This window comes from Lagenorhynchus albirostris, chromosome 2 (assembly GCF_949774975.1).
Source record: "Lagenorhynchus albirostris chromosome 2, mLagAlb1.1, whole genome shotgun sequence".
Taxonomy (NCBI): Eukaryota; Metazoa; Chordata; class Mammalia; order Artiodactyla; family Delphinidae; genus Lagenorhynchus; species Lagenorhynchus albirostris.
In genome coordinates this window covers 81,095,015-81,107,215 of record NC_083096.1, presented here as the reverse complement: position 1 = coordinate 81,107,215, position 12,201 = coordinate 81,095,015, and the positions used below count along the sequence as shown (strand labels likewise).

Below are 12,201 nucleotides of genomic sequence, written 5' to 3'. Positions count from 1 at the left end.
TGGCTAAATCATTTAACCTCCACCTTAGTTTCCTCATATGTGAAACAGGGAAATAATAGTACCTAAGGAGGTTTGAGACACATAGTGAATGCTAGAGATGTTTGCCATTATCCGCTATGAGTCTGTGTCCTTTCTTCCTTCTCCTGAGCTTTGTCTTCTCCACCTTTCCCTCTTCCCATCAATATGTGATGACCTTTAGCTGATTTCATAGGGTTGATGAAGTTTACACCCCCGAGTTTCTTGTCTGTCCCCATCTCCCAGGCGTCAAACTTCCCTCCTTCTCCGCAGCTTCAGGGTGGTCCCTCTGCTTTGGGGGCCCACCCCCTCCCCAGCCAGCCCAGACCAGGCTTCTTTCTGGGTCCTCCCCACCCACGGTGCCTTTATGTCTCACTTTCCCTCTCTTGATGTCCTTCCCCATCCCAGTCAAACCTGCCTTGTTGAAAGGATTTGTTGTTAGTCATTTATACCTCTCTGCGCAATTAGTCACCAAGTTATGCCTTCCAAAACGAGATGCACTTTAAGTCTTGTTAAAAGAAACTTCAAGAGAGGGGACCGTACCCTCCCCGCTGGTGTCAGCACTGGTGTTTCACCGTCTTCCCCAGTGGCGAGTCCCGTATCCTTGGTAACCCGCTCAGCACCACCACTGTCCTCCTCCCTCATCTCTTCCTCACTCTGTTGAAGTTGGCGGTGCACCTGCCTCTGTCTCCTGGGCTGTGGGGCCTCCGGCTGCAGCCAGCTTCTCCCCCATTTCCCTCATGCCCTCCGACCGCGTCACCGCTTCCCGCAGGATCGCCCCGCCTCACGTGGGCTCCCCACTTTCCAAGGGCGTCTGAGCTCCACTGGTCCAACCGCGCACCGGTTGTTCCCGCACCCGTTCGTGGTTCAGCGCTGGGAGGTGGGCGAACCTGCCTTTGAACTCTGGCGCCGCCCCCTCCAGTGTGTAAGCTCCACTTCCTTCAGCTCTAATGAAGGAAGAAGAATAGTGCCAACCCAGTTGTATTGTCATGAGAGGTAGACAGGTGTTGGGGAAGGCTTAACTGTGGTGCGGGGCATAGGGTCAGTGCTCCATAAATGGCTGCTGTGACTAATAATACCAGTGCTAATAATGAACAGTGACACTTACTCTCCCTCTCTGACTTCCCCAGACCATAGGGTATGACCCCATCATTTCTCCAGAGGTCTCGGCCTCCTTTGGTGTGCAGCAGGTGCCCTTGGAGGAGATCTGGCCTCTCTGTGACTTTATCACTGTGCACACACCTCTCCTGCCTTCCACCACAGGTAGGTGTGCCCCTACCTTGTGGGTTGGTCACAGAAGCCACAGACCAGATAAGGGTGGGCCCTCAGTCTGGCCTTTCCGCCTATGCTGGGGACCAGCTGTGGCGCTGGCCCATTCAGATCCTGTGAGCATGGAGCACGGTGATGTTTTGTTACATGGCCTTGCATCAGACCGAGGAGGGGTGAGTTAGGTAGAAATGCACAGGGTCTGGGTGGACTGGGTCAACATGTAGGACCAGCGACCCCACGAGTACTTCCTGGGACCACTGCCGGCAGCACTAATGTCTCGGGGATATTTGGGATGTTTCTAAACTGAGTCTGGTCCAAATCCATGACAAGGACTCCTGCCCCAGAGCATCTGAGAAGGGAGCAGTGAGACCAGAAAGACCGTGGTCCCCCAGAAAGGAGGTGTGTGGGGAAGAGCTGGTGGGAGGGAGAGAGGGCCTTTGGAGCCGGTGCGGTTGCCAGTGCAGTGGGGAGAGCACGGGGATCCCCACACCAGTGCCGCAGGAAAGCTCCTCCCTCCGTTCCAGGCCTGCTGAACGACAGCACCTTTGCCCAGTGCAAGAAGGGGGTGCGTGTGGTGAACTGCGCTCGCGGAGGGATTGTGGACGAAGGCGCCCTGCTCCGGGCCCTGCAGTCGGGTCAGTGTGCTGGAGCCGCGCTGGACGTTTTCACAGAGGTGAGTCCCTGCTCAGTGCTGGTGGAGAGGGGAGACCAGAGCAGAGGGACTTGGGCTGCAAGCCCAGCTGTGCAAAGACCTTGAGCTTCCTGTCTCTAGCGGGAGAAATTGTGTCGCCAAAAGTAACACGTCTGTGGTTTGAGGAGCCCAGTGCAGAGCCTGGTACAGAGGCAGCCGTGCTGTCTTCTGCAAAACTCAGCGTTTATATAGGATGCATTCCTGGGCTTGGGCTCCTGGACGGCTACCCTGTTGATAAGTTCAGAGGAAGACAGAGCAGCAGATCAGTTCTGAGGCGGAGGATTTGGGGCAGGCAGAGAGGGGTTTAAGGTATTGATACAGATCTCTGGTGAAATGAATCCCACTGCCAAGAAGACATTCCACCCAGTGTATGTTGGCTTTCCTTTCCTTTCCTCTCTTCCCGCAGAGGGAAGGAAGCCAAGGATACTGGTTAGACGTGTTCCCCTGGTCCCAGAGGCTGCTGTCCTTAGGTCTCTGTGCAGGAGCAGAGATATAGCATCTGCTCACCCACTGCCCCCATCCTGCCCTCACACCCGATAGCATTTCCACTCGAATCCTGTCCACCTCTCTTAAAAATCCCACCTCAGCGTCAGAGATCGGGGAAAAAGCACGGGCTTTGGATTAGGCAGCGGGGGTTTGCTGGTTACCAGCTTTGTGGCCTTGGCAAGACCCTGGCCCTCTGAGCCCCCGTAGCACTCAGTGTCTGTTCCCTGCCCAGGGCACAGCATGCGTTGGGTTTGTGGTCCTGGCCATCTCTCTCAGCTACATCGTCAGCTCCTTGAAGGCAAGGGTGTGCCTGGCCCTTGTTTATATCGCCGTCTCCCTAACACGGCACCTCCCCCCGCTCTCTTTGGCCTCCCCATGACACTTCCTACTCTGCGGCCGGCACTCACAGACCTATGTGGCCAAATCCCGTGGGAGCCGATAGAGTCCTGGGGAGAATGCAGAAGAGAGGAGGCCTAAGTAACAGGTCCAAGGCCCCTATATTGTGCCCGGTGAGCAGAAGGGGTGGCAGGGGCACTGGAGGGTGGGGTAGGGGTGGCCAGGTGGGCCGCCTGTCCTGGTGAGAGCCAGGATGCAACACCCGTGTGGAATGCCCTCAAAGAGCCTGCCTCTGTGCTAAGAGCTGACAGTAAGAGCTGAGGGGTGGACTGGACTCGGGGCAGGGGCTAGAGGGGAAAAACCAATATCAGCTATACCAGCTACCACTGGTCGAGAACCTCCTTTATTACTGCCTAATCTCGATAATAGTGTTAGGAGACAGGTAGTGGTAACCCATTTTATAGATAGGGAAACTGAGGCTCAGAGAGATGGAGATTTTGCCCAAAAGCACATAGGTAGTAAGTGGTGGAGCTGAGATTAGAATCCGGTCTACAGCTCTGTCTACTCTGCTGTGATGGAACATTCATGAGGAAGACGGTTATTATTGAGTCCAGTGACCACCCAGACAAAACGGAAGTAGGAGGCAGCATCACCCCTGCCCTCTTCCCCTCCAACTCCCTGGGGCCGTCTGAAGCAGCCCACCCAGAGGTGTCTCCTTCTGGGCAGGAGCCACCCCGGAACCGGGCCTTGGTGGACCACGAGAACGTCATCAGCTGCCCCCACCTGGGCGCCAGTACCAAGGAGGCCCAGAGCCGCTGTGGGGAGGAAATTGCCGTCCAGTTCGTGGACATGGTGAAGGGGAAATCTCTGGCGGGAGTAGTAAGTACGCCATGTGGGGCTGGGCCCGGAGGTCAGAGGGAGGAGTTGCAGAAGGGCGTGTTGTCGCTGGGACCAGATTCAGCCCTGGGAGCCGAAGATAAGGGACTGTACTTGAGCCAGCGCGCTGGGTGGGGTAGCAGGAGCTGCCCCTGCTTAGCCTTGAGAGCTGAGGCCCGGCAGCAAGGAGCCAGCTCAGCTTGTTTATATTGTAGGCTCACTGCTGAGATTGTGTTTTTTCCCAGTGCCCTGCCTCTGGAGAAAGGCTCCTTTGTTCTCCACAGGCCTTGGGAGTGAAGGAGTGTGGCTGGCGTGATGGCGGAATGCCCGAGGTAGGGGCAGGTGGGGGACGGCCTGTGGAGAAAGCCCTGAGAGGGCGTTCTCACCTCGTGACCCCGAGCGCTCGCCTTTCATCCCATCTCTCTTAGGACCCTGAGCAGGGATGCCCTACCCAGAAGCCTGCACCCATCTTCCCCATAGGAACCCTCCAAGCCAGCTGGCCCCCTTTCTTTCCCCCAAATCCTGGTTTCTTGACTGTGTTCACAGTGGGCCCTTCCCGGTATGTGTTCTTCTTGTCTCATTCACTCAGTCTTCAGATGGTCCCTAAGCTCCAGTGGGTACCAGATACTGTCAGAGCCCTTTGGGGATATGGAGGTGAAGAAGGAAGGCATAGCTGTCCATCAAGGGGCTTGCGCGCCACCTGCCGCTTCACGAAGACTTGCTTGGCCTTTCTAGCTCCATCCCAACCCTTTTGCAGTGAGCCACATTCTCTCCTATTATTGACGTTTCATGAGTTTATATCTTAGTTCTTAATTAAATTCTAAGTTCTCAGAGGACAAACAACAAAAAAGAAAACACCACCAAAACCAAAAGGATGTAAGCTTCTCTGCAGTTCATGTGGCTCTGCCTGGAGCATTTAACCAATAATGAATGAGAGTTGGGGCGCGGCTGGGGGGTAGTCCCTGACCCTCCTGGCTGACCCTCAACACAGGCATTTTCGCTTCTGAGGACAGAACTATGGCAGGAGAGACACAGGATGCTTTGTTCAACCCTGCCAGCCCTGGTTTAAGAGCCCAGGCCACTGTGGCCTCTACACCCTGAGAAAGTAAAGGAGCCTACTGCTGTCCCGTAGGAGGGCTCCTCGGGGGCAGCCTTCGCAGGTGCGACGGGCAGGCTGGGACAGCCTGACAGTGGCCACAGCTCGGTGGTCAACAAAGACACATACCCATCCACGTCTGCACCCTCTCTCTGCGCTGTGTCTGTGGGCTTCTCAAGACAGGGCACGCTTTCTCACTCCCTTTGCACGCCGTGGGCTTCTGAGCAGTTCATTCCTCCCCCCGTGAGGCTGGAGGGGACCCAGGCAAGGTTTGGGCCACCGTGACCATTGCCACCCAGTCTGGGCTGGGCTTTTCTTTTTTCTGTCCACTCACAAGGCAGGGTACAGCCCTCAGCGGTGCAGCCCTTATGAGTTATTCAGGGAGTGGTGGCATTCCAGGCCTTTTCAGGACGGGGACTCAACACCAGCTCCGTCAAATGGGCCACAAAATGTCCCCTTCTTACTTAAGGGGTCACGTCTCCTAGTCAAATTGTTAAACTTAGGCAGATTGAACTCTCCAGCTACAACGGCTGGCGGGGTAGAGTAGGCATTTGTAAGAAAGACATATTTGTCACATGGGAAACTCCTCTGTCCCTCATTCTTTGCCGGGTCCTCTCCAGTTCTGCTCTAACGTGAGGCACAGACTAGCATTAGGGTCAGGTTGGTGCCCCAGTGCATTGGCTCTTCCTGGAGGCTCCCACTCATCTTCTAGAGAAGACAGACGCTCCTTTTACTCAGCAGACCTGGGGGAAGCACCGCCCCGGCCTGTGCAGCCACCTGACCAAGCGTGGCGCCTGCCTTTGGGGCTTCTCAGTTGAGCACTTTCCTGCTGCCTGCTGCAGGCTTTCACACCCCCGCTGTGGCCTGGCCCTTCAGTTCTCCCCCTGCAGCTCTGGGACTCACTGCCCTTTCTGTGCCCTTCGGAGAGGATCAAAGGGGACCCGGCCGCAGGGTGCGATCACACCAGGATGCCCCTTACACAGAAGGGTCTGCTGGGGGTCCCGCCTCCTTGGTTGTTTCTGTCATCACAAGTCTCTCTTCTTTAATTCTCTGCCAGTTGTGTCTTTATGAAAACAGGAATAGAAGCGTCCGTGTTTTCTTTTCATTACATCTTAGAGCTGCCTGATTTGCATCCAACCTGGGTTTCTTTTTTTTTTTTTTTTTTTTTTTTTTTTTTTGCGGTACGTGGGCCTCTCACTGCCATGGCCTCTCCTGTTGCGGAGCACAGGCTCCAGACGCGCAGGCTCAGCGGCCACGGCTCACGGGCCCAGCCGCTTCGCGGCATGTGGGATCTTCCCGGACCGGGGCACGAACCCGTGTCCCCTGCATCGTCAGGCGGACTCTCAACCACCGCGCCACCAGGGAAGCCCCCAACCCGGGTTTCTAATTGAATCCTTCTTAGATGGTTCTCTTTACAAGTTGCCTCAGCATGAGTGGCCAGATACTTAACTCAGAGCCACAAGATGGAATAGACATTTTGACACAGAACAAGCTGGTTTCCGTTATCAAGCCCCTGCTGGGGGTCCAGCCAGCCAGACCGTAGACTTACAACGTCAGAAGATTGCGTGGCTTCTGCCTTCTTCAACTGCCTAGCAGGCCTGTGGTGGACTTCACAGGAGTCAACTTTTAAAGAGTGCTAGGATCATCAGAAGTGTGTGAATCCAGGGAGTTCCCTGGTGGTCTAGTGTTTAGGATTCTGCGCTCTCACTGCCATGGCCTGGGTTCAATCCCTGGTTGGGGAGCTGAGATTCCACAAGCTGCGCGGCATGACCAAAAAAAAAAAAAAGGTATATAAATCCAGCCTTACAAATTGTGATTTTTTTTTTTTTTTGCGGTACGCGGGCCTCTCACTGTTGTGGCCTCTCCCGTTGCTGAGCACAGGTTCCAGACGCGCAGGCTCAGCAGCCATGGCTCACGGGCCCAGCCGCTCCGCGGCATGTGGGATCTTCCCAGACCGGGGCACGAACCTGTGTCCCCTGCGTTGGCAGGTGGATCCTTAACCACTGCGCCACCAGGGAAGCCCTCCCCATACGTTTTATGTCAAAGACCCATCTTCCTTCCCCAGCACAGGAGAAACAAGTCTCCGGTGGAGTGGGTTGGGGGCGCTTGCACATGTTCAGAGAAGAGGGAGATGTCCTTTTCCCCATCTTCCCACTCCCTTCTGGCAGTTGGAAGTGGTCTTAGCCTTTTGTGCCCTCTTCTGGCTCTATACCTCTCCTCAGCTGTGGGAACACGTTGTTGTCACCTCGTCGGGGGCTAGTGGAGGTTATCACCCCCCAGGCACCCAAAGCAAGGGTGGCCCCATGCCACCTGCTCTCCACATGGAGCTGAGTCTCAGCAGTAAGACCTTGCTTGGGGGCCGAGTTGGGCAGGTGTGCCCTGTCCCCTCCCTTCCTGACCTCTGCCCTGCTCCCCTGTCTCTGCAGGTAAACGCCCAGGCCCTCACCAGTGCCTTCTCTCCACACACCAAGCCTTGGATTGGTCTGGCAGAAGCTCTTGGGGCACTGATGCAAGCCTGGGCTGGGTCCCCCAAAGGGACCATTCAGGTGGTAACACAGGGTAAGCCGGGAACTCTGCAGAGGGAGAGGGAAGAGGGGCGTGGGCTCGGCACCCCACCGGGCGTGTCTGCTGCAGGTACAGACCAGTGAGGGACGCAGAGGTGACCCCACTCTCGTGACTCCGCGCTTCATGTTTGGTCTGAGTATGGCTTGCTTGCTACTGACGAGGATGAGTACAAAAAGTTATTGGGAGATATACTTAATTTTCGTAAATCACGTTGATGCAGTCTTTTTAAGACATGCATGTTTGGGGTGCAAGAGGGACCTCCGTGAGATTTGGAATTTCACGTGCGAGGCAGTAGGATTGGTGGAGGGAGTCCGGGTGAAGCAACGGAACATTTTATTCTGGGTTTGACCCTGTTGCTTACCTGCTGTGGGACTTTTCCTTCTCTGAGCTGTGAGTTCTTCACCTGTGAAGTGAAAGCCGGGGCGGGGGTGTCAGACGAGGCAGGCGGCGAGGACGTTTTGTGCTCTGACATCCTCAGGTGGGCCCTCGGGCAGGCTGATGCCCGCAGGGGCGTTTGCTCCGCCGGGGAGTGGGGACGGGAGCAGTCCCCGCTGTCTGCCCCTCCGCAGGCTCTGGCCGCCTGTGCAGTGGGTCCAGCTCTGTGCAGGCGTGGTTGAGAGACCAGGGAGGGCCCCGGTCCCCTGACCCCTGCAGGGGCTTGTCCTCCCCGTTGACCATTGGGCATCCCCTCCCTTGGGGAGAGACTGGAGCGGAGGCAGGTAGAACCTGAGCATTGCCGGTACCAGGCAGGGGCAGAGCCAGGGGCCTCGCTGGCCGGGGTGCCGAGACCTCAAGGAGACAAGACAGGGGAGTGGGCCCAGCTGCTTTAGTCGCCCCTTCCTGCTTCCATTTCCCGAGGCTGGCAAGGGCCTGAGTGCCGGGTAGGGATGAGGGTAGGATATTCTTCAAGTGTCCCTTTGGGGAAGGACAGGCAGGCCAGGGCGGACAGGCCAGGGGCAGGTGTGCGGGGCAGCAGAGTTAGGCCGGGTTCTGGAGAAGAGCTTCTTAAACTGGTGTAGAGCATCCCCGGTGTCCTGGCCTGGACCCCCCATGTGTCCCCCGCCCCGGCCACCTCTCTGCCTGCAGAGGAAAGCAGAACCGCCTGGCAGGCTGGAGTTGGGCCCCCAGGTCAGTGAGGAGCCGTGACCCAGAGCTCGGGGCCAGTGATGTGCTGCCCGCCCCCTTGTTGTTCTACACGCAGTGGCCTTACGGTGGCTTCTCTGGGTCCCCAGGATTGTCCCTGAAGAACTCTGGGAACTGCCTGACCCCCGCCGTCATCGTTGGCCTCCTGAAGGATGCTTCCCGGCAGGTGGAGGTGAACCTGGTGAATGCCAAGCTGCTGGTGAAAGAGTCCGGCCTCGATGTGCGCACCCCTCCCCTCCCCTCCCCTCCCCTCCATCCCCTCCATCCCGGGTCAGCACTGCTTTTCTCGCCAGCGTTCAGAGCACCTTGCAGCTCTGCTCCCCGAGCGGGAGCCCTGGGCGCCAGTCCTGCAGGTGACAGTGTCTGCCTGTGAGAAGTAGCTGTGATCTCTTCACTTGCAGATACCACCGGCCCCGAGCATCGCTACGAGTGAACTAATACTCGTGAAAGTGCTTTGTGTATAAGTGCTCTGTGAGTGGGAGGGGCAGCAGTAGCCCCACTTCACAGCTGAGGAAATCGAGGAGCCCGGCTGGGAGCTGGGAGATAGCCCGGCGTGCTCGGCCCCTGATTCTCCAACCAGTGCCCCTTTACCACGGCACCCGGGTTCCTGGTTAGTCTGCAGACTCCGGGAGCTCGCCGCACATCCTCTTAGCCTCTGCCGCCCCTCGTGGCTTCCCCATCTGCCCTCTCCCCCGCCAGCCCTGAATTGCTGAGCGTGGCGTGGCCGCAGGGCTGAAGCCCTATAAATTGGCGATTAGGCCTAGGGAGGGGGTGGGCGTCACTGTGCCTTTTTGCCTTCTCTCTGCAGGTAACCACTTCCCACAGCCCTGCCGCACCAGGGGAGCAGGGCTGCGGGAAATGCCTCCTGACCGTGGCCCTGGCAGGTGCCCCCTACCAGGCCGTGGGCTGGGTCCAGGGCACCACGCCTGTGCTGCAGGCGCTCAACGGAGCTGTCTTCAGACCAGAGGTGCCTCTCCACCGGGGCCTGCCGCTGCTCATGCTCAGGACTCACCCCTCCAACCCTGTGATGCTGCCGACCATGATTGGTGAGGAGGGACCTGTCGGGCCGGCCGGTGCCCTTGAGGCAGCCGTGGGTGTGTGTTGAGGGCTCTGTCCTGGGACTGGGCTCCGTGGACTTTTGCCTCCTTCGGCCCCTCTCCATGCCTGCCGGCATCACTGGATCTGCAGCAGGTTCCAGGACATTTGGGGAGCCGGTATGGAGTTCTGAGGTTAAGTGCCTTATCTAAGGTCGTCGAGCGGTGCGTCAGGGGTAGGGCCCCAGAGCTCCTGTTGATAGGCAGGTGCTCACCACAGCAAGGACACAGTTGAGAACTGCCTGTAGAGCTGTATCCCAGGAGCTCAGAATTAAGTTGCGGGTTTCCTTCTGACCGCAGGCCCGGTGGTGGCCAGCCTGATCCAACAAAGCATGTCAGGGCATCCCCTCCAGATGTCGTGGGCATCTTGGATCTGCTCCTGTCCCCTGGCGCTCGGGCTCCTGGGAGTTCGGAGCACTTCCAAGTATGGCAGAGAGTGTGTGTCCACAGGCCTCCAAGGGCCTAATTTCACTATCGTTGCCAGCTGCCCAGGGGAACTTTCCCCTGCTTTTCCCCTTTGCTGATGGTCTGGGTAAAACTGGCAGCCAGCAGGTCCAGCTCTGGCTCTTTGTGGTTGATCTTCCCTCCCCTGCCTTGCCTGATGGCCAGGGTGTTCCTAAAGCCTGCAGAATAGCGAGGGACCTGGGCAGAGCCCTTTGTTCCCTGTCTCAGCGCTTTGATTCTGAGACCATCACCCCCGTTGCAACATTGATCTTGGGAACCCAAGTCTTGTGAGCCTGCTCCCAGCCTCTTGCTTCTCCTTCCCCCCAGCCCTGTGCCAACCAGGGGTTTCTTCTACTTCCAGGCCTCCTGGCAGAGTCGGAGGTGCAGCTGCTGTCCTACCAGACCTCGATGGTGTCGGATGGGGAGACCTGGCACGTCATGGGCATCTCCTCCCTGCTGCCCAGCCTGGAGCCCTGGAAGCAGCACGCGACCGAGGCTTTCCAGTTCCACTTCTAACCTTGGGCTCACTTGTCCCAGCCTCGTGGGATTTTCTGAAGAAACACACCCACTGGGAGAGGAGAGCCACATTCCTGGGGCTGACGCTGCTTGTGTCTCATCTGACCCCTGTCGTACAGCAATAACCACCCAATAAAGAGCCTAACCCGTACTCTTCGGGGCACCTTTGTGTTGTCATTACCCTGAAGAGCCACCAGAGGGCATCCGCAGGCAGCCGTGGGGTTAGATGCTCTGCCTTGGAGGAGTAGGATTAAAGCTCAGACTGCTCCCACAGAAGTCTCCATCTGCTGGGGGGACAGAGCGCACAGGGGTCACTGGAAGCAGTGAGGAAAGTGCCACAACAGGTGCATATGAATTCTGTTGAGAGCAGCGGAGGAAGTCATTGGAGCTGTGGATGGTGGTTCCCAGGAGATAGTTGGAAAGATTCCGTAAGGGGAAGAAAGTGTGAGTAAAGGCACAGGGCCTGAGGATGTTTGATGAGTTCACAAAGCCAGCTCAGTATGGGTTGGGCAGTATATTACTTGATTTTTTTTTTTAAAGATGATTTTCACAAAACATGGCAGAATGGTACTCCTGCATCCTAAGGGTTTCACCTTTTGAGGGTTTTTTACTCCATCTGTAGGGGATGATCCATTCCTACCTTATGCCCAGCAGCATCTGTTTTGGAGACAAGGCAGGCTAAGAAGGCCCGGCACCGGGCAGCTAATTGACAGTGGCAGGAGCAAACCCGTCACTGTGGCCTCAGAGCCGTGACTGAACCGAAGTCGATAGAAGCTCCACCGGTAACCGCTCACTGTGCTGACCTCAGCTGTGAGCTCATAACATGTATTAGGGCCTTGCAGGAGCAGACCTAGAAGGGGATGGGCCTGAACTCGAACAGCAAGGGGGCTTTGAGCTGCTTTGACCTTGAGCACAGTGCTTAATTCCCCTAAGCCTTTGTTCCCTCATCAGTAAGAGGGATAAGGACGCCTCTCAGGATTGAATGGCTTCAGAAAGTGGTGTATGGGAAGTGCCCGAGGCACTTGATCTCTTCATCCCTATGTCTTTCTTTAAGAGCAGACGACCAGGTCTCGGTCGCTTACATAGAATCCCATGCTCCAAACGGCCCTCCCTTTGCCCTTGTGGTAATGTTCTACCAGATCTGGACGTGGGGTGTCCTGACATCAGACAGCCCATTCTCTCTGCCTGGAAAGAGATCAAGAAACATCTGGTGGGGGTCGGTGGGGGGGGGCAGTGGGCGCTGGAGCCCAGCGATAGCTAGAAAAATAGGCTGAGATTGATAAGTTAAAAATTGAGCTCAATCTTCCGCCGCCCAGCCTCTTCTCAGAAGCCCCTAGACAAACCATATTCTGTGCTCTAAGGTGGTCAAAACAATTCTAGAAACCCCAATTACTTGAGCATCCCCAAATAGCTTCCTAGACATGGGTAGGTTTTGAAGGCATGGGACACATTCACTGTATCACCCTGTCCTGTGGCTGCCCGCGTAAACTCTCCTAAATTTAAAAAGGCAAGATTAAGTTCAAGATCCAGCTGGTGCTGTTTACTCCTTCGCATTTCTCTGTGGTTTGTGGCATCTCTGCACCGCCTAACTTTAGAGTGGAATTTCCTTCTTGTGTGTCTTGGCTGGGAAGCAGAAGTTTTGCTGAAAGCTCAGTGAGGGAGGCAGACGA

The 12,201-nt window shown here is 56.6% G+C and overlaps 1 protein-coding gene across 3 annotated transcripts in view; it reads left to right on the top strand.

Annotated features, from left to right (window-relative positions):
* PHGDH (phosphoglycerate dehydrogenase) overlaps positions 1-10,676 on the top strand; it is a 30,737-nt gene extending 20,061 nt beyond the window's left edge. Inside the window, exons 6-12 of one of the 3 annotated variants that reach the window (XM_060139213.1) lie at positions 1,146-1,278; positions 1,809-1,957; positions 3,524-3,676; positions 7,196-7,328; positions 8,567-8,697; positions 9,286-9,523; positions 10,377-10,676. In XM_060139213.1, coding sequence (XP_059995196.1) covers positions 1,146-1,278; positions 1,809-1,957; positions 3,524-3,676; positions 7,196-7,328; positions 8,567-8,697; positions 9,286-9,523; positions 10,377-10,531 — 1,092 coding nt within the window. In that variant the 3' untranslated portion in view covers positions 10,532-10,676. The remainder of the gene's footprint in view (positions 1-1,145; positions 1,279-1,808; positions 1,958-3,523; positions 3,677-7,195; positions 7,329-8,566; positions 8,698-9,285; positions 9,524-10,376) is intronic. The other 2 variants (XM_060139214.1, XM_060139215.1) reach the window with 2 other exon arrangements.
* The last annotated feature ends 1,525 nt before the right edge of the window (positions 10,677-12,201 follow it).